The 26,550-nt window shown below is 40.7% G+C and overlaps 1 protein-coding gene and 2 long non-coding RNA genes across 7 annotated transcripts in view; 1 reads left to right on the top strand and 2 right to left on the bottom strand.

Annotated features, from left to right (window-relative positions):
• Positions 1–26,550, bottom strand: part of LOC309608274 — a 244,302-nt gene that overhangs the window by 18,386 nt on the left and 199,366 nt on the right. The gene's annotated exons all lie outside the window — the stretch shown is intronic.
• Positions 1,744–16,680, top strand: LOC309608277. Its single transcript, XR_014232777.1, has 2 exons — positions 1,744–9,065; positions 11,285–16,680. It is a non-coding gene; the product is annotated as an uncharacterized lncRNA (long non-coding RNA).
• RNF8 (ring finger protein 8) overlaps positions 17,753–26,550 on the bottom strand; it is a 38,817-nt gene continuing 30,019 nt past the window's right edge. For 2 of the 5 annotated variants that reach the window (XM_082347848.1, XM_082347851.1), the window contains 3 exons: positions 26,133–26,240; positions 23,715–23,919; positions 17,753–18,235 (listed from right to left, as the gene is read on the bottom strand). In XM_082347848.1, coding sequence (XP_082203974.1) covers positions 18,195–18,235; positions 23,715–23,919; positions 26,133–26,240 — 354 coding nt within the window. In that variant the 3' untranslated portion in view covers positions 17,753–18,194. The other 3 variants (XM_082347852.1, XM_082347849.1, XM_082347850.1) reach the window with 3 other exon arrangements.

Raw genomic sequence — 26,550 nt, 5'->3', positions numbered from 1 at the left:
GGCATGATACCTCTTTATCCCTAAACACTAAAGTGTTTGTTTCATAAGAACAAGGATAGTCTCTTACTTAACCACAGTATAATTATCAAAATCAGGAAGTTAACATTGATATGATACTTTAATCTGCAGACCTTATTTATATTTCACCAATTGTCCCATAATGTCCTTTGTAGTAAATAATTTTTTTTGGATAAATGGCTAACGAAAGTGTGATATAGATAGATAGATGATAGATAGATAGATAGATAGATAGATAGATATACACACACATATACATATACAAAGGAATAAGGAAATCCTATCATTTGCAACAATACAGATATAACTAGAAGGGATTATGCTAAGTGAAAAAAGCTGGATAGAGAAAGATAAATACTGTATGGTATCACTTATATGAGGAATTTAGGGGGGAAAAAAAGTCGCTCTCATAGAAACAGAGAGTAGAAAAGTGATTGCCAGGGGCTGGGAGATGGGGGTTGGAGGATATAGGGAGAGGTTGGTAAAAGGGTACACAAACTGTCGGTTATAAGATGAATAAGGTCTGGGGATCTGATGTACAACATGGTGACTATAGTTGATAATATTATATACTATAATTGAAATTTGCTAAAAGAGTAGAAGTTAAATTTTCTCACCAAAAAAAGGAGTAAATACATGAGGTGACAGACGTATTAACTTGATGGGGAGGGGGATCCATTCACAATGTATACATATATCAAATTATTACACTGTATACTTTAAATATCTTACAATTTAATTTGTCAATAATACCTCAATAAGCTGGAAAAATTTTTTTGGTCTAGGGGCCTACTTCAGTATCCAGTATCATACTTCAAATTATGGAATGTCTCTTTAGTTCTCTTTAACCCGGAACAGTTCCTAAGTCTCTGTAGTTCATAACCTTGACATTTTTAAAAAGTTGTTTTGTGAAATGCTCCCAAATTGGAATCTAATGTTTCCTCATGATTAAATTGGAATCATGAACTTTTGGCAAGGATAGCATAGCAATGGCACTGCTGTGTCCCTCTTATTGCAGGGGAGGGGCATGATGTCAATCTGTACCAGTACTAGTGATAGTAATTTGATCAGGGGTTTAAGGGGGTGTCTAAGTTTCTCCCCTGTAAAGTTACTACTTTTCCCTTTGCAATTAATAAGTATTTTGAAACTATATACATGTTCTGTTCCTCATCAAACTTTTACCAACTAGTTTTAGCATCTGAGGATGACTCTTGCCTAAACCAATTTTCACTGTATTATCTACTAAACGGTGGCTTTCTAACTCCATCATTCCTTCTGAATTTTATGGGTGGCATTCTATTATAAGTAAGAACTCTTCCTTCTCCCTAATGTAAGTATGTATATATGTATGTGGTTATAATAGCGTTAGGTTATTATACATTACTGTTGTTATTTATTTTAATGCTCCAAGTGACATTTTTGATGATTTTTTTTAATTAATTAATTAATTAATTTATGGCTGTGTTGTGTCTTCGTTTCTGTGCAAGGGCTTTCTCTAGCTGTGGCAAGCGGGGGCCACTCTTCATCGCAGTGCGCGGGCCTCTCACTATCGCGGCCTCTCTTGTTGCGGAGCACAGGCTCCAGACGCGCAGACTCAGTAATTGTGGCTCACGGGCCCAGTTGCTCCGCGGCATGTGGGATCTTCCCAGACCAGAGCTCGAACCCGTGTCCCCTGCATTGGCAGGCGGATTCTTAAGCACTGCGCCACCAGGGAAGCCCCCAAGTGACATTTTTGACACAATTTTTGTATGGTTTTTAAGTAAATTGTTTTTATGAACCTACAGATAAATGAGTAATTTGTATGTTAAGTAAAATGATATTCAAGAAATATGTATACTAATTTATAAAACATGGCAAGTTTTACACTTTATCTAGTTTTATCACCTTTAACGACTTTTAATCTTCAGATAGACATATGGATTATAGCAGCAGTAGCTCAAAAATTGTATCCTTCCAAGAATCTCACTATTGTTGCACATGGTGTTGAATGGGTTTCTGTGCCTTCCTAGAAATAATGGTTCTTGTTTTTTACATCATTCACAGTTTTTTCACAAAGTTTTTATCATATATATCACATAGTAATACAGTGTTATAATCTCATGGTTTTTAGGATAGTCAAGAAAAGAAGGAAAAATATATTCATAGAGTCTTCCATATTAACCCAAGTATTTACCATTTCTAGTGCTCCTCGTTTTTTCCTATGGATTTGGGTCATTTTCTGGTGTCATTTCCTTTCAGTCTAAATTACTTCCTTTAGTATATCTTATAAGGCAGCTCTAATAGCAACATGTTTTCTGTCTTTACCTAGTAATGTCTTTATTTTGCTTTCATTTTTGAAGGGTAGTTTTGCTGGATATAGAATTCTTCATTCAGCACACTCAATATGTCATTCCACTATCTTCTGACCTTCCTTGTTTTGGATGAGAAGTCAGCCAACAGTTGTATTAATGCTCCCTATATGTGGAATCATTTTTCTCTTGCTGCTCTCAGATTTTCTCTTTGTCTTTGAACACTTAGACTATGATGTGTCTAGGTGTGGATCTCTGTATTAATCTTTCTTGAGGTTTGTTGCATTCTAGGATACACAGATTCATGTTTTCATCAGATTTGGGAAGCTTATGACCATTATTCAAAAAAAAAAAAAAAAAAAGCTCTTCCCTTTATTCTCTCAGCTCTCCTTTGGATACAACCATTAGACATATGTTGTATGCCTAATGTCTGTACGATGTTGTCCCACAGGTCTTTGACCACCATTTATTTTCTTCAGTTTTTAAAAAAAATTTTCAGTTGGGTAATTTCTACTTATTTATATTCAAGTTCATTGATTCTTTTTTCTGCCATCTAGAATCTGCTACTAAGCCCCTCTAATGAATTTTTCATTTAGTTATTATACTTTTTGTGGTAAAACATATATAACATATAATGTACCATTTTAACAATTTCTAAATGTATATAATTCAGTGGCATTAAGTACATTTGCATTGTTGTGCAACCATCACCACTATTCATCTCCAGAACATTTTCATCTTCCGAAACTGAAACTGTTACCCATTAAACAATAACCCCCTATTCCCCCTCTCCCCTCAGTCCTTGGAAACCACCATATTTCTTTCTATCTGTATGAATTTGCCTATTCTAGGTACCGCATATAAGTGGAATCATACAATATTTGTCCTTTTGTGACTCACTCTCTTTGCTTAGCATAATGTCTTCAAAATTCATGCATGCTGTAGCATGTGTCAGAATTTCCTCCCTTTTTAAGGTTGAATTATATTCCACTGTATGTATATACCACATTTTGATTATCCATTAATCCATCAATGGGCACTCAGGTTGCTTCCACCTTTTGTTATCATGAATAGGCTTCTTTGAAAATGTGTGTACAAGTATCTGCTCATGTCCCTGCTTTCAATTCTTTTGGGTATATACCCAGAAATGGAATTACTAGATCATATGGTAATTCTATGTTTAATATTTTTAGAAACTGCCATACTATTTTCCATAGCAGCTGCACCATTTTACATCCCCACTAGCAATGCACAAGGGTTCCAATTTCTCCACATCCTCACTAACACTTGTTATTTTCTGGGGATTTTTAGTGGTTTTGTTTATTTTCATAATAGCCATCTTAATGGGGGTGATAATGAAGTGATATTGCAATCTCATTATGGTTTTTATTTGTATTTTCCTAATGATTAGTGATGTTGAACATCTTTTCATGTGCTTATTAGCCACTTGTGTATCTTCTTTGGAGAAATATCTGTTGAAATCCTTTGCCCATTTTTCAATTGGGTTGGGTTTTTTGTTGTTGAGTTGTAGGAGTTCTTTATGTATTCCAGATATTAATTATCAGATATATGATTTGCATATATTTCTCCCATTCCACAGGCTGCCTTTTCACTCTGTTGACAGTGTCCTTTGATGAACTAAAGTTTTTAATTTTGATGACGTCCAATTTATCTATTTTCTCTTTTGTTGCCTATATTTTTGATGTCATATCCAAGAAATCATTGCCAAATACAATGTCATGAGATTCTCCCCTATATTTTTTTTAACGTTTCTTTTAATTAATTTATATTTATTTTATATTTATTTTTGGCTGTGTTGGGTCTTCGTTTCTGTGCAACGGCTTTCTCCAGTTGCGGCGAGCAGGGGCCACTCTTCATTGCGGTGCGTGGGGCTCTCACTGTCGTGGCCTCTCCCGTTGCGGAGCACGGGCTCCAGATGCGCAGGCTCAGTAGTTGTGGCTCACGGGCTTAGTTGCTCCACGGCATGTGGGATCTTCCCAGGCTAGGGCTCGAACCTGTGTCCCCTGCATTGGCAGGCGGATTCTTAACCACTGCACCACCAGGGAAGCCCTCTCCCCTATATTTTATTATAAGAGTTTTATAGTTTCACTCTTACATTTAAGTCTTGAATCCATTTTGAGTCAATTTTGTAGATGATGTAAAGTGAGGGTCCAACCTCCTTTTCTTTAATATGGATATCCAGTTTTTCCAACACCACGTGTTGAAAAGATTGTCCTTTCCCCATTGAGGTCCTTGCATCTTTGTCAAAAGTTATTTGACCATATATGCAAGGGTTTATTTCTGGGCCCTCTATTCTATTCCACTGGTCGATATGTCTGTCTTTATGCCAGTACCACACTGTTTTGACTACTGTAGCTTTGTAGTAAGTTTCAAAACCAGGGCGTGTGAGACCTTCAATTTGCTTTTCAAGATGTTTTGGCTATGAGGTACCTTGAGATTCCATATGAATTTTAGGATGGATTTTTCTATTTCTGCAAAAAAGAATGTTCTTGGGATTTGGATAGGGATTGCACTGGGTGTATAGATTGCTTTGGATCGTTACTGTATTCTTCAACTCCAGAACATCCTTTGGTTCTTTTCTTACTATTTCCATCTCCTTATGAAGAATCTCTATTTGTTGATTCATTGTTGTCATAATGTCTTTTAATTCTTTAAACATTATTTCCTTTAGTTCTTTGAACATAATTATAACAGCCTCTTTGAAGTCTTTGTCTGCTAAATTCAATATCTATAGTCACTCAGAGTCAATTTATTTATTTATTTATAAATATTTATTTATTTATTTTGGCTGCTCCAGGTCTTAGCTGTGGCACGTGGGATCTTCGTTGAGGCATGTTTAGTTGCAGCATGCAGGATCCTTAGTTGCAGCATGTGGACTTCTTAGTTGTGGCATGCGGACTCCTTAGTTGCAGCATACAAACTCTTAGTTGCAGCATGCATGTGGGATCTAGTTCCCTGACCAGGGATCGAACCCAGAACCCCTGCATTGGGATCACTAAGTCTTACACACTGGACTATCAGGGAAGTCCCCCAGAGTCAATTTATATTGACTTTTTTTCCAAGTATGGGTCACACATTTCCATTTCTTTGTGTGTCTTATAATTTGTGGTTGTTGTAGTTCTTGTTGAAAATTGGACATTTTAGATAATATCTTGTAGCAACTCTGAATTCTAATTCCCCCCCTGCAGGTTACTGTTATTGCTATTTGTTTGTTTCTTTATTGTTTCTCTGATTAGCAACTTGTCTGGGCTAAATCCATGAAATCTGTCTCTCCTGCAGTATACAGCTAATGATGTCTCTGTTCTGTTATTTTTTTTAAATTAATTTATTTTATTTTTGGCTGTGTTGGGTCTTCAGTTGCTGCGCGTGGGCTTTCTCTAGTTGCGGCGAGTGGGGGCTACTCTTCGTTGCAGCGCGTGGGCTTCTCATTGTGGTGGCTTCTCTTGTTGCGGAGCACAGGCTCTAGGCGCATGGGCTTCAGTAGTTGTGGCACGTGGGCTCAGTAGTTGTGGCTCACGGGCTCTAGAGCACAGGCTCAGTAGTTGTGGCGCACAGACTTAGTTGCTCCACAGCATGTGGGATCTTCCCAGACCAGGGCTTGAACCCGTGTCCCCTGCATTAGCAGGCAGATTCTTAACCACTGCACCACCAGTGAAGTCCCTGTTATTTTTTATTCTTATTTTTATTTCTGTCTTCCTGAGGATTGCCTCATGTACTGTGTAGCTTAGTGGCCAGCCACTGATCCTGATCAAACAGAGCTTGTCTTCAGCCACCTCAAGCCAGTAAATCTTCTGTCCTCTACTGATAGATCTGTGTACGGTTGGGGAGTGTATTCATAGTTTAGGCCATTTTCAGTCTTATCCAGCTTTTACTTTCTGCTACATCCTTTTGTATTTCCTCTGCACATACATAAAGCCTCAGGGCTGGCCAGGAGTGTGTCGCTGACTTGGGCCCTCTCTGATCTCTGTGCATGCATACAGCCTCAGCCTGGAACACGCTTGCCCCAACCAAGACTACAACCTCAAGCTAGCAGAGCCACTGGCCCTCCTCACTTCTACCTCTGAGATTGTCACTTTCACCAACAACACTGTTGGGTGTGGCCACTGTCCTCTACTCCAAATTGAGTGAGCCCCCATTGACCACAGCAGAGAAGGTGCTGGTCCTGACTGTCCTAAAATTTAGAACCTCTGTGTCAGATAACCAGAGGGAGAGTGTGATGGAGCAGGCCCAGGCCAGAACATCACAGATTCTCACTATTCTTACCTGAAGTTCAGCAGTTTTTCAAGCATAAATGCTTCTCAGATTGTTGTATGATTTTGTTTTATTTCTGGGGAACTGAAATGGTTTTGTCAATTTTTCTTTATGTCAACTATTCCTTTTGTCCTAGTTTCTTTTGGGGTAAATGATATGCTGATCTCTTCACTTGGCCATACCTGAATGTCCTGCCTCCAGTTTTCTTATTTTAAATGCTGAGTATTTTCTAAGGAAAAATAATATGCAAATACAGCCTGTACAAATACTGTGTGTTCGTTCATGCCTTTACTTCAAAACACAGACAATGTGCACAAAGAGAGTTCAAAGGGAAAAGTAAAAGAAAGAACCTCTGCTACTTGCATAACTTGTTACTCTATACATGGTCTGTATCATGTGTTAGCAATAATAAATTATCTTAAATAATATCCTGTAACAGTTACCTCAACCATTAGGTTTGAAAATTCCTAGTCCACACTTCTAGACTGCACACTTGCTTATGTTACACAAGGTCAAGCTGCCATATGGAGAGTTAAAAATTCTCATTTGAACTGTCTAGTTTGCAAAACCTGGACCAAAAGTGGAAACAATGTACTTTTGTTTGTTTTTGTTTGATCAACAAATGATTTTTGATAGAAATTCCTAGAAAGCAGCAAAGATATCAATGTGAGAAACACATTGATCACTCGGTGGAGAATTGCCCAGTAGCTGGCCAGCTACATAACACAAACATGGAAGACCATATTCATGTATTATCTAGTAGTAAATCTAATAATACTGAAATTCTGAAGTAAGGATGAGTAGAAATATCTTTAAATATCTACAGCAACTTTAATGTGATATGAAAATAGCTGTGGTTTCTATTGATGGCAAAGACACAGATAATCTAATGTTCTGGGGCTTGTTGCCTACTGTGTTAGTTATCAATTGCTGCATAACAAATTGCCCCAACGTTTAGTAGCTTAAAACAACATCTATTATCTCACACCATTTCTGAAGGTGAGGAATCTAGGAGCAGCTTAGCTCAGTAGTACTGGCTCAGGTTCTCTCCTGAGGTTGAAGTCAAAGTATTGACCAGGACTACAGCCATCTGAAGGCTTGACTGGGCTGGAAGATCCACCTCCAAGCTCACTCAAATGGTTGTTGGCAGAAGCCTCACTTCCTTGATGAGTCGTTTTTCATTCTGGGTGGCAACCTGTCCAGCTGAAAAACTGTAATTCTAGCCTCCCTTGCAGCTAGGTGTGACTTTATACTATGCTCTGGCCAATGATGTGTAAGTAGGTGTTGGGTGGGAATTCCAGGAAGTGTTAAAACTTTGGCTGTCTTGGGATATCAGGCAACCACTAAGGATGGTGAAGGATAGAAACAGAAAGAGCTTGAGTCCTTAATAACAATTGAGGCTCCCTTCAGCTTTTATGGGGTGCAGGGGGGAGGATGGCTTGTTTAGAGCCCTCTATTAGTCTGACCTAATTCTGAAATGCATACACTATCTCATTTTACCCTCACAAAAATTTTGTGAGGAGGATTTTATTATCCTCATTTCATGGAAATGAAATCAGAAGAGAGATAACTTGACTTGCCCAAGCTCATATGAATAATAAAGGTACAGCTGGAATTCAAACCCAGATGTGTCTGACTCGTCGGCAAGTGTTCATGACCACTGGACCAGATGGTTGTACATCATAGGCAATAAAGGTAGTAAGTAGTAATAGCAATAGCTAACACAGGAGCTCTTGCCGTGTTCCAGGCACTCTGCTACAGGCTACCTACTTATCATTTCATTTAGTCTTCACAACAACCCCCATGAGGTAGGTATTATTATTGCCATTTTATAGATGAGGAAACTGAGGCTTGGAAAATTTAAGTCATCTGCCCATGACTCAAGGAGACACAGGTGGCCAAGACATGACCTCATGTATACTTTAGAAAGCCACCTCGGGATAAGGTATGGGGAATGGATTAGAGAGGGAAAGAGCAAAGACGAGGGGCTTATTTGAAGCTATTGAAGGATTTTGAGAAGAGAGGAGGAGGGGCTGAGCGCTGGTGCATTCTGTCCCAGGGCCTAGCTTTTAAGATGTGAGGTATGTCTGCTCTGAGGAAGCTCCTTGTAAGAAGCTGTCTGCAAGAGGGTAAGATAAGGACATGTTTGTCTCTCCTCCCTGAGCTTTTAGGGAGCTCCTTCCATTCCCTTTTGTCTCTCACCTCCTTTAGCTTCCAGGATGTCCACTGTCCCAGTCTCACCCAGTGTTTTTTTTTTTTTTTAATTAATTAATTTATTTATTTATTTGGCTGCACCGGGTCTAGTTGCGGCACACGGGATCTTCAGTTGCGGCATGCGGGATCTTCAGTTGCGGCATGTGAACTCTTAGTTGCAGCACGTGGGATCTAGTTCTCTGACCAGGGATCGAACCCGGGCCCCCTGCATTGAGAGTATGGAGACTCAGCCACTGGACCACCAGGGAAGTTCCTCACCCAGTGTTTTTGAAGGTATGAAAATGAATGGAAGAGAAGAAGTGATAAACCTATTTGCTTTAGAATGTTATGAACTTAAAAGAGAACCTTCCATGGGCAAGGGGAAGGGGTGGTACCATCAATCAGCAGTTCAACCTGTCTCTCATTACTCAGCACAGACCTCTGAGGGGTCACCCAAATCCTATCCCAGAGCAGGTCAGAGTTGGAAGTGCCCTCTTATCTCTGAGACCCACAGAAGCTGGGTAACTGGCTGAAGGTCACAGAGCAAGTAAAAGGTAGACTTGAAGCTCAGACTCTTCCCCATCACATTTGCCACCTACACAAGTAATGGAACCTGATGCTGCCAACTCAAACCAAAAGAAAATGTTTTGGAAGGATACAGGCCAGCTCACAGGATTAAGGCAAGGCTGGACCAGGCTGTGTCAGTCTTCTGACTCAGGTGTAAGCAACAGAAATGTCTTCTGGGTACAGTAGTTAGAAATGGAATATATTGAAAGGATTACAAGGATATATCAGAAAGAGGTTTAGCAGCTATGCGTCCAGGAATAACACCCCAAATGGTACTACAGAACCAGCCTGGTGGTTCTATAGTCACTACTGCCCCCAGCACCTGGGCATGCACAACAAAGCTTGTATGGCAAATACCCGTGACTATGGACAATGCTGCAAGCACTACTGTCACGACTGCTTCTAGAAACACCTCATCAGCCACCATTCTCACAGAACACAATTCTGCTTGTCCCAGCATCTTTGCATCACATTTCCAGTTCACAGCTTGAATATGCCTAATTAAGGCATCCTTGTTCTGTATGCAGCTCTAGCCACAAGGGATTCTGGGAAAGCAAGTATCTGATACTTTCAGCTTCTTTCTGGGGAAGTGGGCTTTGCTTCATTAGGAAGGGAACTAGTTAATAATGTGAAAGTAGTTTGGGTGCTGGATAGCCAAAAAGAAGGACAAATGTAGGTGAGATAGATACAGGAAAAGAACAGGAACCAAAGACTTTTGTAACAGCATCTTAAAATAATGCTTAATTTGTTCCTGCTGTTGCAGCTGGAGATTAAGGTGGAAGACAGAGTGGGAGATTAAAAGGTATAATAAGAATATATTCTCAAAAATGAAGAGTTCTTATGAATATATTAATATACTATTTTAAAAATTAATATACCTATAAGAATATATCCATAAGAACAGTGTATTAACATATATAATACCAAAATTTATATATAAATTATAATTTTATATTTGAATAAATATATTATATAAATAAAACAATAATAAATAATTTATTTTCTAAATATATATGATCTATATAATTAAAAAGAACAAAATTATTTTCATGAGGGAGAGTGCTCATGAAACAAAGCCCATCATTTTATTTTGGGATAAGGACATCCATGTTTGGTTGTAGAACTGTTCCAGCCTTTAAATACTAAATCCACACATCAATTCTCTGACTTTCAGCTCTCTCCTTCAGATGCTGTTCTTTGACCCTGTAGATACCTCCTGCAGGCCCTGGACTCATCTACTGTCTAATTATCACCTCCCTCCTGTCTTCATTTTTCACCCTAACCAGCCTTGAATCCAAGCTCCATCACCTTCAACCCCATGGCACCCCCTTAACCAAAATCCCAACTCTGTAACGTGTGGGTGTGGGTGAACACACACCCACTGTGCTAGCTCTTGCGTGAGTAGGGAGCACTGCTAAACCACTTCCACAGAGTCTGATAAAACCTTTGTGGGAAGCTTTTGATCTTTTGACCCTTTATTAGGATGTAGCTCAGAATGGCTTTTTTCTTTTGTTCAGGGCGTAAACACCTAGAGCAGTGCCTAGTAAAAAACGGGCGTCAAATAACTATTGCTGAATTGAATTTATTGGAAATACTCAGAATTCAAACAGCCACTAGATGACAAAAAAGTCACACCAGATTCCAGTATTCACAGAGCCCGAAGGAGGTGGACAGCAGGGATAGTGGGTCTGGAAATTGGATTTAATGTGGGGATCTGGGTGAGACTCTGGTAAAGCAACAACAAGCTGAAAATACCACTTGGAGATTAAATTAATGAGCTCAGGTAGCCCCTGGTGGGCACATTGTTTGGGGATGCTGCAGAGGAAGGAAGTCCAGCAACTGAGCATTTATCGTGCAGGATGCATAGGCTCTTCTAAAATGAAGAAATCAACTAAACAAGACAGTTCATTACTTTTCATCAACACAAGGCCCCATCTTCTCCTCAGGAGCTCCTACTCCTACTGCCTCAACCCCCATTTACGGAAAAAGCTAAAAGAGTTGACCAGCTGGGAAGTTTTACTGGTGTTCAGAAGAACAAGCCCTTGGCCTACACTTAACAATGGCAGCATTCTGCTCAAATCAGGCCCTGCATCTGTTAACAAGACTGCTTCTCTGGGTAAGAGACAATGATTCCAGGATTCTAACCTTCTTAGATACTTCTTAGGTTAGCACCACAATGCAAGTTAGATGTCCTTTCTCCTAATTTCTATGTCAAGCAGAGTTAATTGCAGAATTTTTTAGAGGCCTAGGGGAATGAGTTGTTGAGACAAACAAACCTAGGGCACCCCTGAGTTATCCTTAGATATGAAATGAGGCGATTCTATACAGAGTCAGGCTATAAAAAGCAAACAGGCAGTTGGAGAGACCTGCCCATCCCAGGCACTCTTGCAGATGTGGTGAATGCCTGGATGGTTGTTCACAGAGCAAAAAGTAGTGAGAGAGAAGAGCTGGAGATAATGAGGGGATTTAGGTCTTTCTATAAAAACAGCAGTTTCAAATCAGAAAAACAGATAACAGGTATCCAGCTATCCAACCCACAAAGGGCAAAGTCCCCCACCCTGGCACAGCCTGATTGCTGGGATGAAGCCTGCCTAGAGGTAGAGTAAACCCTTTCTAGGTTAATGTAATCAGATGGATATGGGACACCTGCCACTCACTGCAAAGCACTTCACAGAGCTAGCTGGCTGCATTCATCTGCTTAATAAGGCCAGAATCTGAAACAAACCCTCTTTACCCAGTTTCTCACAGCCCGGTTTTAGAGAACATGCCTTTAATTAGAGCCAGACAGCACAGTGGTGGGGCTCAGCTACACTGTGGTTTGGTGCTGCAAGGCAGAAAAGCTACCATGTATCTTTCTAGGCAAGCAAAATGTAGATGGTATTTAATATCAGATTTCCCTCCAGGAAAAGAACACACTGTAGCTTCGAGAAGTGATTTCAAAGTTTGGGTTAATTTTTGGTTTGTGTCCTTTAATAATAAAACATTCAAGTTTATGTTTGTGAGCAGTGCAATAACTGGAATAATTATTTAGGCCTCACTGTAACACATCACGGTATTTTAGAGATAAAGAAACTGAGGCTCAGAGAGGTTAAGTTGCCCAAGGTCACACAGTTACAAATGGCAGGGCCGGGATTCAAACGCAACTAGTCTGACTTTCAAATGTTATGTTTTCTTTTTTCTTTTTTCTTTTTTTTAAGTCTGTATTTAAGAGCTCACTTTCTTAACCTGTGTGGCACACTTGAGAGGAATGTGGTGTTCTGGAAGGAGAGGTTGCAAGTCACTCTTGTGTCCAGCAGCCAAGGAAGAGAAGGATCATTCTGTGAGATCAGTCTCTGCAGATGGCCTTCAGGCTATTTGAGTTGAGATGTATCTCCTTTGAGGATCTTTCCTCTAATGATGTACAAGGGGGTTTACCGCAGAATTGTCTTAAAGAGTAAAAAGTGGGAAGCACTGGTCCCCAATATGATAGCCACCTGACTATGCAAGAACCAGTTAACTATACAAACTACACAGCTCATTTGTAGTCAACCAACACAATTATACGTCACTCAACATAAATTATAAGAATTTCAGTGGCAATGACACAAATCTTACTAGAAATGAAGTTGATTTTCTGAAGCCCTTACCTTGTCAAAATGTAAATGGCTATTCATACAAAGTGGTGGTTGCACTATCTTTTTCTTGGATGGTTGGAGCAGATTGATTTTACCTCGGATACCCTGCCTTGGCTTTATTGAAGTTTTGCACTGTAGGTTTTTATGGAATCGGAAGCCTAATTGATTTCGTTATTTCAATGTAAACTAATGGACCTTCAGATGGAAGTAGTTATACTAGATTATAGAACCAGACTTACTAGACCATTACTAACAAAACATTTAGAAAAAGTTATATCTGTAAATATTTTAAAAAAGAAACAGATTGAGCCTCCTTGATTTTAATAGAGAACTCCCACTAGATGGATTTCCAGATTTCCCTTTTTTCCTTCTTCACATACCACTTTGTGGGTTCTATGTCATTTTTGTTGCCATTATTTTTGTTTTGTTGTTTTAGTTAAAAGTATATATTCTGATATTTATTTAATAGGACTTTGTTTGAGAGCTGTATGAAGAAAAGAAAGAGTAAAAGGTTTAAAGCAACCTGGATCTTAAAAAAAGGAAAACTGGAAAAACAAATTATGGTGCAAACACATAACGGAATAATAGGCAGCTGTAACAAAGAAAGAGGAAATGCCTTACGTTCTGACATGGAACAATCACCAAGATATAACTGAAAAAAAGCAAGGTACAAAATAGTGTACAGTTTGCTATCATTTGTGGAAAAGAAGGGAAAGAAGGCCTACATGTGTGTTTTTGCTAGTATAGACAGAGAAGGTCTCTGGAAGGATATACAAGGAAACAGCAACACTTGTCACTTCTGTGCAGGGAAGTGTCACTGGGGGACAAAGATGACAGGCTTTTCTCTTTAGGTCCTTTTGTACCTTCTGATTTCAAAACATGTGGCCATACTGCCTACTCAAAAAATGTATATCTGGTAGATGGAGAAAAAACAATTTACAAAATTCAACATCCACTTATGATAAAAACTCTTACCAGGGATTTCCCTGGCAGTCCAGTGGTTAAGACTCCACACTTCTACTGCAGGGGGCACAGGTTCGATCCCTGGTCGGGGAACTAAGATCCCACATGCCACAGGGCATGGCCAAAAAAAAAAAACTCTTACCAAATTGGGTAGAGAGGGAACATATCTCAACATAATAAAAGCTATTTATGAGAAACACATAGTCAATATAATACTCAATGAGGAAAAGCTGAAAGCATTCCTGCTAAAATCTGGAACAAGACAAGGATGCCCACTCTCACCTCTTATATTCAACATAGTACTGGAAGTCCTAGCCACAGCAATCAGACAAGAAAAAGAAATAAAAGGCATCCAAATTGGAAGGGAAGAGGTAAAACTGTCATCATATGCAGATGACATGATTCTATATATAGAAACCTCTAAAGACTGCACAAAAAATTTACTAGAACTTATAAATGAATTCAGCAAGGTAGCAGGATACAAGATTAACATACACAAATCGGTTGCATTTCTTTACACTAACAATGAAATATCAGAAACAGAATGTAAAAAAAAAAAATACCTTTCAAAATTGCACCCCAGAAAATAAAATAGTTAGGAATAAACCTGATCAAGGAGGTGAAAGACTTATATGCTGAGAACTATAAAACATTAATAAAGAAAACTGAAGATGAATCAAAGAAATGGAAAGATATCTCATGCTCTTGGATTGAAAGAATTAATATTGTTAAAATGGCCATACTGCCCAAAGCAATCTACAGATTTAATGCAATCCCTATCAAATTACCCATGCCATTTTCCACAGAACTAGAGCAAATAATCCTAAAATTTATATGAAACCATAAAAGCCCAGAATTGTCAAAGCAATCCTGAAGAAAAAGAACAAAGCGGGAGGCATAACCTGCCCAGACTTCAGACAATACTACAAAGTTACAGTAATCAAAACAGCATGGTATTGGCACAAAAAGAGACATGAGGCTCAGTGGAACAGAATAGAGACCCCAGAAATAAAGCTACACACCTACAGACAAAGGAGGCGAGAATATACAATGAGAAAAAGACAGTCTCTTCAGCAAGTGGTGTTGGGAAAGTTGGACAGTCACATGTAAATTGATGAAGTTAAAACACACCTTCTCACTATACACAAAAATAAACTCAAAATGGCTTAAAGACTTAACACATAACACCATAAAACACCTAGAAGAGATCATAGGCAAAACATTCTCTGACATAAATCGTACCAATGTTTTCTTAGGTCAGTCTCCCAAGGCAATAGAAATAAAAACAAAAATAAACAAATGGGACCTAATCAAACTTACAAGCTTTTGCACAGCAAAGGAAACCATACACAAAACGAAAAGACAACCTACAGACTGGGAGAAAATATTTGCAAATGATGCAACTGACAAGGGCTTAATTTCCAAAATATACAAACAGCTCATATAATCCAACAACAAAAAAACAAAAAACACAATCGAAAAATGGGCAGAAGACCTAGACATTTCTCCAACGAAGAAATACAAATGGCCAACAGGTATGTGAAAAGATGCTCAACGCCACTAATTATTAGAGAAATGCAAATCAAAACTACAATGAGGTACCACCTCACACCAGTCAGAATGGCCATCATTAAAAACACTACAAATTACAGATGCTGGAGAGGCTGTGGAGAAAAGGGAAGCCTCGTACAATGTTGGTGGGAATGTAAGTTGGTGCAGCCACTATGGAAAACAGTATGCAGGTTCCTCAGAAAACTAAAAATAGAATTACCATATGATCTAGCAATCCCACTCCTGGGCATATATCCAGACAAAACTCCAATTCAAAAAGAGACATGCACCCTTATGTTCATAGCAGCACTATTCACAATAGCCAAGACATGGAAACAACCTAAATGTCCACTGACAGATGAATGGATAAAGATGTGGTACATATATACAATGGAATACTATTCAGCCATAAAAAAGAACGAAATAATGCCATTTGCAGCAACATGGATGCAACTAGGGATTATCATACTAAGTGAAGTCAGTAAGAAAAAGACAAATAACATATGATATCACTTATATGTGGAATCTAAAATATGACATAAATGAACTTATCTACGAAAGAGAAACAGACTCACAGACATAGAGAACAGAGTTGTGGTTGCCAAGGGGGAAAGGGTTGGGAGAGGGATGGAGTGGGAGGTTGGGGTTAGCAGATGTAAGCTATCATATATAGAATGGATAAACAACAAGGTCCTACTGTATAGCACAGAGAACTATATTCAATATCCTATGATAAACCATAATGGAAAAGAATATTAAAAAAAGAATATATACGGGCTCTGCTGGTGGCACAGTGCTTAAGAATCTGCCTGCCAATGCAGGGGACACGGGTTCGAGTCCTGGCCCGGGAAGATCCCACATGTCGCGGAGCAACTAAGTTCGTGCGCCACAACTTCTGAGCCTAAGCTCTAGAGCCTGCAAGTCACTACTGAGCCCGCGTGCCAAAACTACTGAAGCCTGCGTGCCTAGAGCCCATGCTCCGCAACAAGAGAAGCCATGACAATGAGAAGCCCGTGCACCGTAACTAGAGAAAGTCCGTGCACTGCAACAAAGACCCAACACGGCCAAAAATAAATAGTTTATTTTTTTTTAACTTATAAAGAAAAAAAATATATATATGTATAACTGAATCACTTTGCTGTATAGCAGAAATTAATGACATTGTAAATCAACTGTACTTCAATTAAAAAAATTAAAAAACAAAAACAAACTGTCATGGCTGAGCAGAATCTTTGGAGTTGGTCTCTGGACACGAGTCCACCATCTCCCTAGATTGCCGACTTTTCTTATTAAAGCACCTTTCCTTTCTTTAAAAAAAAAAAAAGTGTATCTGCACTCTTCTAAAAATTTATATATCCCATGCAACTGTATAAACAAAACATATGTATAGGGGAAACAGGAAACTGTTACATCAAGATGTAGTAATCTTTTCCTTCCTTTCTCTATTTCTCCAGAATTTTTTGATTTGGTTGTAATAGCTATTTTTAAAGTATTATTTTCTATGTTTAACTTACTTCTTCCTTGACTACACCAGTATTTCAATCAGTAATCCATTGAGAAAGATGCAAATGAAGACTAGGGACACCAGAATCCCAATACACACAGGATTCAACAAAGGAAAAACCTACCATCCCTATGAAACACATGGGGTATAAATAAAGAACTACAGAGAACTGTTCTCTAGGTAGGCAGTAAAAAGGGAGAGGAAAATACCTTTCCATCTGGAAGCAAATCATTGAATGACATAATGCACAACCAGTTTCCTACTAGAGCTCCTCATTTTAAATAAACTACTCTTCAACTTCCTGTGTTTTCCTTCATTCTCATCACTGGTAACCAAGGATACCACAGATTTTCCTAAGCTCCTATTTCCCAAACATCAAACTAGTTTTCTTTGTTTAAAATGGGAAAGCAGCAAAAGAGAAATGACTTTTAATTTTTTAAAAAAAGTTCTCATAAAATTACTGCCCATGTTTTCTGACATTGGGTAAAATAGATTTGGAAACAACTTCAGAACCCCAGCTGAAAGAAGGAAATTCACTCCATCCCAAAACCAGGTAGCAGTGACTCATCTCTGGAATGAAAAGGAGACATACCAGTTGGGGGCTTAACAGAGCCCATCTGCTATGGCCATGATCTTGGCCTTGGCTTCTTAGGCTGACATGCACTTGAGTCTATCATCGGATACAGTCACCTTCTTAGTTGCAATTTATGAGCTGCCGGTGTTTACTTGTGAGACTGTCTGGGAGCTGGAAGGGAAGGAAGATAAATATACCAAAGCCCAGCTGAGCAACTGATAGGTTTTACATTTTATTTCCAGGAAATGACATTGTTTTCACAAAGAAGAGGTATGCCATCCTCTCAAATAGAGGCTGCCTTCGCCTTCAGGGGCAGCCATAGGGATACACCCAACCTTCCCAAAACAAATATCAACAGAGGTGCCTCTGAGGTACCAAAACAATAACAACAACAACAAATTTAAAAAGCACAACAGAAATATATAACCCGTTCAGTGTAGTGAAGCAGAGTCTCTTAAGTACCCTGAAGCAGTCGGTGCTTCAGACAATGGTGGCAGCAGGGATGGCCAACATGGAGGCTCGTGACGGAGGATTCCTAACTCAGTCTCTGTCCCACGTGGCTCTATCCCATGCTCTGTCTCAGAGCGGTCCCAGACCTGTCCATAGTGAATCCTCCAGACCATCCCAAGTTCCCAATGCCTGGCAGTCTTTCAAATGCCCTTCGAGCACGGTCTTGAGGACAGTCTCTTTGCTTTGGAGAGAAAAAAAAAGAAAGAAATAAAGGAGGAGCCTGCATTTCCCTCCCCTGGCCTCCCTGCTGCCACCCTCAGTCTTTTCCCCACACAGCAGCCATGGTGAACCAAGAAAATAGACGGCAGATCATATCACTCTGCTCAAAGCCCACTCCTCATTTTGCCAGAGTAAAAGTCGAAGTCCTTCCAAAGGTCTATAAACCCCTATACAATTTGCCCCCTGCCCAACCTCCTGACCTCACTTTCTATTCCCCTTCCCATCGTTCACTCCACTCCAGCCACACCACCTCCTTGCTGTTCCTCCTATCCCCTCTGCCTAGGACACCCTTTCCCCAGATGGCAGCATGGCCACTGCCCACTGAGCTTCACTCAAATACCACCTGCTTCAGTGACTACCTTAACTACTCCATCAAAAACTGCCAACGCTCTCCTCATCACTCCCGACCCCTTTCTTGCTTAATTTTTCTCCATAGCACAAATCGCATCTAACTTATTAGATTTTCACTTCTCTTTCTATTCTTCATACCTAGAAGAATGTCTGGCACAAAGCTGGCCTTCAATTAATATCTGTTGGAGGAAGGCAGGAATTACATACACAGCAACAGGCAGGGAGAGGTGCAAGTTTTTCCTCTGTCCAGAGAGAGGGGGGGTGCGAGGGGCTATTCACTGGCCTCTAGTGTTTTCCAATAGCTATGCTTCCTTGATCCCAGAGAAGCAGGGATCTTGGCTTACACAAAGGGCAATCTCAAGACCTTCCTTGAGATTAAGGTCTCAAATGCTTTGGTAGGCAGATTGAAAGTGTTATTAAATTTATATATAAGGGAACAATAAGAGTTTTGGGGGAGATACACATCAAGGGATAAGGCAAGGAAGGACAGTAAGTGACAAAAGAAGAGAAGGGAAGGAAAAAGGGTGGGGCAAAAATGGGAGGTGGTGATGAAGGAATAAGAAAAAAAGCCTCTATTAATAAGTCTAATTTTTGATCCCATGGTAATTTTGCAAAGCATGAATTTTTAAGTCAAAATTTTTAAAGAATCCAGTGTTATAAACTATTTGAGTGCATGCAGGTGGACACCCCAACCCATGCCAATCTTGCTGAGTGCCACTTTCTCTTAAACACTGTCCTGTGCCAGGCAGGCATGCTGACTTCATGCACATGACCCCCTGGATTCTTGGGGCAATACTGGGTAGATTAAGAGTACTTGCTAACAAGTATTCTCTATGGATGAGGTCAACTTGGCAGACACTGTTACTGCTGCCATTCCCCACATAGTCCTTTACAAGGCTCTGTCTTTCAACAAGTGATGATGGGTAACACCAGGGAAAGCCTTCCAGGTGGGCAGATACCCTCTTCAGAGACTGTGAGTTTCTCCTGGCCTGTGTCTGGATCACGCCCCTCCTAGCCTACAGGAAGCTGGCAAGAGCCACAGGCCATGTGATCTTACCTGGGCCAATCTTCCCAGAGACCACCAACCTCTGGAGGGACCTCTGTCTCAGATTCAGGAAAGCTATGGTTCATAAAGCTTTCTCCCCACCTCAGCACCCCTGAAGGCCAAGACACACTCCCACCAGTAGCCTCGGCTCAATATTACAGTATCAAGGGAGCTGGGAAGTACAGTTTGAAAAAGCCCCTGTATTGAAAATCACTGTTCTAAAGGACCAACAAGATTTTATTTCTAGATAATCTGCTTTTTTCTTTTCTGAGCACAACCCAAAGAAACTGCTAGGGAAAGCTTAAAGTGAGAATGTTAACACTCTTGTCAACCAACCAACACTTAATGAGAACAGAACAAATGGGAATGGGGGAGCAGTTGACAGAAGACTCTGCTCCAGCACCTCCCCAGCTCCAGAGGGAGACCCTCCATAGAGGATGTCACAAAATGTCTTCTCTTCAGGAAAATCTCACGTCAATATCTCAGCGAGCCAGTGTTACTCATGTGACAAGCACTTACTCAACATTCGTTATCTGCCCCAGGTCCAGGGCACCCTTTCTCCAAACGCAGGATCTGGCATCCTAACACTCTCCTCCTCCTCCTCTCCTCTGGATAATCTGGCCTCCCAGACTTTACAAAGGATTTATGGCTAATCAGTCATGAGGCATTACTCCTCCCGTGCGGATATGGGCCTTGAAGACAACAACCAGCCGAGGAGGCCTGGAGTGGGGCTGCTCTCGGTGGAATCAGAGGCCTGTGCTGCCACAGACAGGCAGGTCCTTCTCTCTGAACTCGGGATCAGAGCAACCGCTGCCCAGGAGGAAAATGGCCCTGCCAGTGTCAGAACTGTGACAATTACAGGCTTCCAATTCTAGTTCCCAGATCCTACATTTGGTCCTTTAAAAATTCCCATGCACTGGGGATTAAACCAGCTTTAAACTGGCAAAGAAGGTTGGTATTTGAACTGAGAATTTTCTCTAAACTCCACACTGCAGCCCAATGAAGCTGCTGATGGCTCTGGCACATTTTCCTAAATCGGGCCTCAGAACCTTCTGTCTGTCTCTAGAGAAAACCTCAAAGCTGCACTTGCTGAGATAACTGCAGAAACTGAGACTGGTGCCAGAACTGCTCTCAGCCAGTGAGTGGGACAGGGAGGTCGATTCGGTTTACTGTGTTGGCTCCTAGTGTTACTAAAAAGGCAGCAAGGCACCGGATTTAGCCTCTGCAGAGAAAAGAGGGGTCTGATATCATCTACTCTGTGGTATTAACTCTGTGTGAGGAGAGTCAGAGATGAATTTAGGACACAGGGCCCTTCTTTCCTTTTCCAGTGGCTGCATGCATCTACCATGCTTGGACTTCTGAGAAGAAACCTGGACAGTGGGCTGGCTGAAGAAAGTACATATGGGTGTGTGGAGAAAAGGGAACCCTCCTGCACTGTTGGTGAGAATGTAAACTGGTACAACCACTATGGAGAACAGTATGGAGGCTCCTCAGAAAACTAAAAATAGAGCTACCACACAACCCAACCCAACAATTCCACTTCTGGGTATTTAACCAAAGAAAATGAAAACATTAACTCAAAAAGATAAATCCATGCCCAATGTTCACTGCAGCGTTATTGGCAATAGCTAAGATATGGAAGCAACTTAGGTGCCCATCGACAGATGAATGAATAAAGAAAATGTGGTATATATATATATACAAGGGACTATTTCTCAGCTATAAAAAAGAATGAGATCTTCCCATTTGCAGCAACATGGATGGACCTAGAGTGTATTATGTTAAATGAAATAAGTCAGACAGAGAAAGACAAATACCGTATGATTTCACTTAAATCTGGAATCTAAAAAACAAATGAGCAAACATAACAAAACAGAAATAGACTAATAAATACAAAGAACAATATGGTTGTTGCCAGAAGGGAGAGGGATGGGGGAATGGGTGAAACAGGGGAAGGGAATTAACTTCCACTTACAAAATAAATTAAGTCACGGGGATGTAATGTACAGCATAGGGAATACAGTCAGTAATATTGTAATCACTTTGTATGGTGACAGATGGTAACTAGACTTATTATGGTGATCATTCTATAATGCATAAAAATGCCAAGTCACTATGTAGTACATCTAAAACTCATACAACACTGTAAATCAATTATACTTCAAAGAAAAAAATAAAAACAAGAATAACCCCCAAAAAACAAAATGAGAAAGTACATGGGTGTCCCCACCCACACAGAGACCCAGCAAACTTAAGCTCAAAGGCTGACCTTGGTCAAATCTGGGTTCCCAGATCAGGGTTCCTCTCAGAAAGGGAAGAGAGAAGAAAACAGAAGGCATTCACAACACCTCAGTAGACACTTCCTAAGCCTTGGCTGTCCTCATGCTCCTCTGGCACTGTGTAGACATGTCTTGTTTGGGCCACCAAGGGGGGCACTGCTAGGAACAGGTCACTGCTTCTCATGCCTCTGTGCTTATGGTAATTCCTCTGCTTGGAAAGCTACGTCCCTAGGGAACCCTTGGGACTCAGTTCAAATGGCACTTCTCCCGTGAAGCTTGCTCCCATACCTCCACCTGTCCAGGCCGAATTGACTGTCCTCTCCTCTGCAATTTTCCAGCACCCTATTATGGAACTTGTCACATTACCTACTTGCTTTTCTGTCTCCTCCGTAGACTATGAGAGCTGAGACAATACCCTGTTTATCTCTTTATCCCAGTGCATAGTGTAGTGTTCCTATAAATGCTTATGGAGTGACGGGAGGTGGAGAGGAAGAGCAATGAATTCTGCCAGATTCAAGTGGCTCCTGGGAAGTAAAAAAACCTATGGGGACTCAAAATTGGGCACAAAGTCCAATAGCACATAGTTGTCAGGAAAGTAGAAAACACTTTGGTTTCAAAGAACTGCCTGAGGACCGCCCCATCCTCAGAAGGTCTTCCTTGGGCATAACAGGCTCAACACCTGGCCTGTGACAGGCTTGCTGCCCTCGCAATGGCTGACCAACAGAGGGCCAATTCCATACCATAGCTGCTTGCAAATCAGCATCAGATTTCTGGTCCTACTCAAAGAGGCTGACATCTGTTGAAGGGCTAGGAGAAAGAGAGTGATAGACAGAAGATCCTGTTCTTAGCAGTGTGGCTTTTAAGCCTTCAGCTTCTCTGGACTTAGAGAAGGGAACATCCAAAGACACACATGAATGTGGGTTCCCGATGGCCAGGTGGTGGAAAGCACCTGGAAGGGCAGTGAGCTTTTGGTTCTTCTTCTCTGATTGGCCTTTATGTATAACCAATTGACCTCACAGCACTTTGGCTCTGAGCTCTCCCAGAGGGTAGTACTGTACTAGATTTCTAAAGGGACTGAACATGATAATCAGATCCACTCTGCTCCTCTTTACTCTCATCTCTGCCCAATAACCAATCCTTCCGATACATTGGCTTCCTTGTGCTTTGCCCCAGGACACATTCTTCTGCCACCACGACATTCAAGTCTCAAGCAGAGTGGCTCTGCAACCTTCAACACAGCAGGCCCCAAGTATGATGAGATCACTTGTTTAAATTAGCAGATATTCACTACAGAAGTATGGTTCCTTGAGGAAACTCACCCACCCCTTCCCTAATCTCTTTATTTAAACTCTCTCTGACTGGGAAACCTGTTTGTACCACATCCTATTTATAATTTATTAGATACCCAACCCAAGATTTCTGCAACACCGGACAGCAACTAAACTGTCTTGAACAACAGCACCATCTAGTGACCAGCACAGCAAGCTGTGTGACCATGTGTTTTTCTAATCGCATCTTTTTTTATCCCCAAAACCAAGACACATACACCTAAGCCTCCCCATTCCCTGCTGGTCAAGTAACAGTTAATTCTACCTCAACTCTTTCTTACATGTTCGTTACCTTTAACTCTCTTTACTTTTCCCAATTTCTTCCACCTCTTCCTTAGCTCAAGAATCATTTATCCTACTCTTCCCGATCCAAAAAACTCTGCCTACATTTGTAAGTCCTTTGTTGAAGGGACTTACCTCTTGTTCATACCCACTCACCTTTTCGTTCCCTGATGAGGACAATTCGTCGTTCTTTCACTTCCGAGCTCAGATTATCTACCATCTTATTAATGCAATTGTCTAGAACCAGGGAGTGGGTTTTCGACTTGATGTCCTTCCGACAAATGGGGCATTCTATCTTCCGCTTCATCCACTCATTGATACAGTAGGAGCAGAAACTATGGGCACAGTTCAAGGTGACAGCCTATAATGGGAATGTGAACACACAGATCAGAACTGTGATGCTTACTTCCCCAGGGCGGTTGCGATCTCAGAACCAACTCAGATCACACTGCCAACATGGGTTAGCTACCCTGCAAATAAATGTCACTGGACGTTAAGTAGGACTAGTAAGCGTGTGAATGTTTGGTATAAATACATCACTAATTCTCTCATGAAAACAAATTTATGTCCTAATGGTGAATTAGCACCTCAATTTTAATATATGAAGGGGAACACACAGTGAATACTCAGTATACAGAATGGTAGGAGGCATCATCTTTACTCAAAAGCAGCTAAAAAAGTATATGTAAAAGAGGACTTAGGCTGGGAAAAAATGTAATGGGTTCAACTGATAGGGCCTTAAGTAAGTAAGCCTGTGAGAAGAGAGAAAGCAGAAGGAAGCCTGTATGTGAGGGGCTCCTATGAGTAACTCCAATGGTCAGCTTTCTGCCAGGACACTTTTCACTCCCCAAAACATAAACCATTCTCCTCATTACTCTTGTTTATGTACATCTCCTAAGATACAACTTTTGTGAGGCTCCAAAGTCTTCCTTCCTGTTTTTAGGATAGCAGTGGAAAATAACACAGAAATCATGTATTTTTCAAATGCCAAGTTGAGACCAGAAAGCCAACTAGGAGACCTTCTCAGTAACGAATGAGATAAATTCTCATAAACGGGACTAAAAACCTGTCTGATTAAAATGAAACCTCTTCCCAACACTGATTTTAAGAGGTGACCCGCAGAAAAGGTCAGGCACATGCTGTAAACCAAACAAAGTCAAGTTATTTGTCTCTTACATGTCGTGCAGATGCTCTGGGTTGGCTAACTCATCACCCATTCCAACCACCCTTTTCTTGTCTTCTTCTATTAGGGTCCGTAAGCCATGTCAAAACAGCACGAACTGAGTTTCTCCAAAGTAGGGAATCAAATGACTAGAAACTATGGGGGAAATTATGACCTGAGGTCAAAGTAGATCCAGAGCAAAAGAAACAGGTCTACCCAGGAGAGATTTTTCAGGAGGCTAATAGACCCAATCTCCCTTAAGTCCACCAGAAAAAAGGAAGCAGTGTGTGTATGCATTTTCTTTTTAAAGGAGTCTGAAAAGCACTGTCATTTAACAAATTGAGTTTAACACTTGTAGTGTAAGATGAACTGGACACATAGTAGAATGTGTGAAAATAAAAGAGGACTGTGCAGGACTTCCCTGGCGGTCCAGTGGTTAAGACTCCATGCTTCCAATGCAGGGGGTGTGGGTTCCATCCCTAGCTGGGGAACTAAGATCCCACATGCTACACAGTGTGGCCATAAAAAGAAAAAAGAAAAAAGGAGTGCCTGTGCAAAAACAAGACAGGATAACAGGGAATTCCCTGGTGGTCCAGTGGTTAGGACTCTGTGCTTTCACTGCCGAGGACACAGGTTCAATCCCTGGTTAGGGAAATAAGATCCCACAAGCCACGCGGTGTGGCAAAAAAAAAAAAAAAAAAAAAGACAGGATAACAGATGGTAACCTAGGAGAGATGTTTCATTTTCATAAGGAGCCTCAGAGTTCCTGAAATATGGTCCACTTGGCCACTGAATTCCCAGCAGCCATACATCAATGGCATTTACCCGCCCTGTTCAAAGGCTGCACTGCACGCCTACTCTCAGCACTGTGCCCATTCAGAGCAAAGAAAGAATAGTTTTATTGGGCAGCTTTATTCTGATACTTCAAATTTCTAATGCCATCTAATTCTGGACTGTGCCAGAATCAAGTGGTTCCTGGGAGGTAAAAACCTGTACGGGTTCAACACTAGGCACAAAATCCAACAGGACATAGTTGTCAGAAAAGTAGAAAACACAGGACATTCTGACCTGTGGGAGGGTTGGGCAGCTCTCGGGTGGTTCTTTGAAACCAAAGTGTTTTCTCCCCAACACCAAAGAGATAAAGGCTTTATTACAGCCAAAACATTGATTCTGCCAAACAGATACTCAAGAACAAATGAAATAAGAAAAAAGACAGTGGAGGTAAAGAAGACTACAAAAACAAATGAGAAGTGACCATCTCTAGCAGTCACTGTGAAGTCAAATAGCTACAGTAAGTTCCTGGAGGAAAAACATTCTTCAGAATGTTTCCCTACAGCAGAAGCAGTCTGTGTAGCCGAGGCTCCATTCAGGGTTGGGAGAGTGAGAAGGCGTGAGCCACCATTCATAATTACCTCAATGAAGTATTCTGAACAAATAATACACTGGAGCTCATTCTCTAGCACGTCATTCACATGGCTAAGAACTTCCTCCTTCTGTGCTTGCACCTTCTCCTTCTCTTCCTGCAAAAACACACAACCCCACCTGTCATTCGGGAGAACCAACGAGAATGCAAAACAGGACAGGGAGCAGGGTTGATAGTCTGCAATAGGATTCAGAAGGAATCTAAATTAAAAATTCACCCTGGCACAGAAACACGAAAATAAAACTCTTTCCGCAAGGGTTACTGTTTCTCAGAACTGCTTTCTAATATAGGACACTATCTTCCTTTTTTTCCCTCTCTCGACTTTTTTAGTATGTATTCGCATTGCAGGTTCTCTCTCCTTCCCAAAAATTAACCAAATGATAAAAACTGAAGGTAGCATACCCACC

The sequence above is a fragment of the Balaenoptera borealis genome (assembly GCF_965194805.1).
Source record: "Balaenoptera borealis genome assembly, chromosome: 12".
NCBI classification, from domain to species: domain Eukaryota; kingdom Metazoa; phylum Chordata; class Mammalia; order Artiodactyla; family Balaenopteridae; genus Balaenoptera; species Balaenoptera borealis.
The sequence above is the reverse complement of the archived record's forward strand: the minus strand, read 5'-3'. Positions and strand labels throughout refer to the sequence as shown.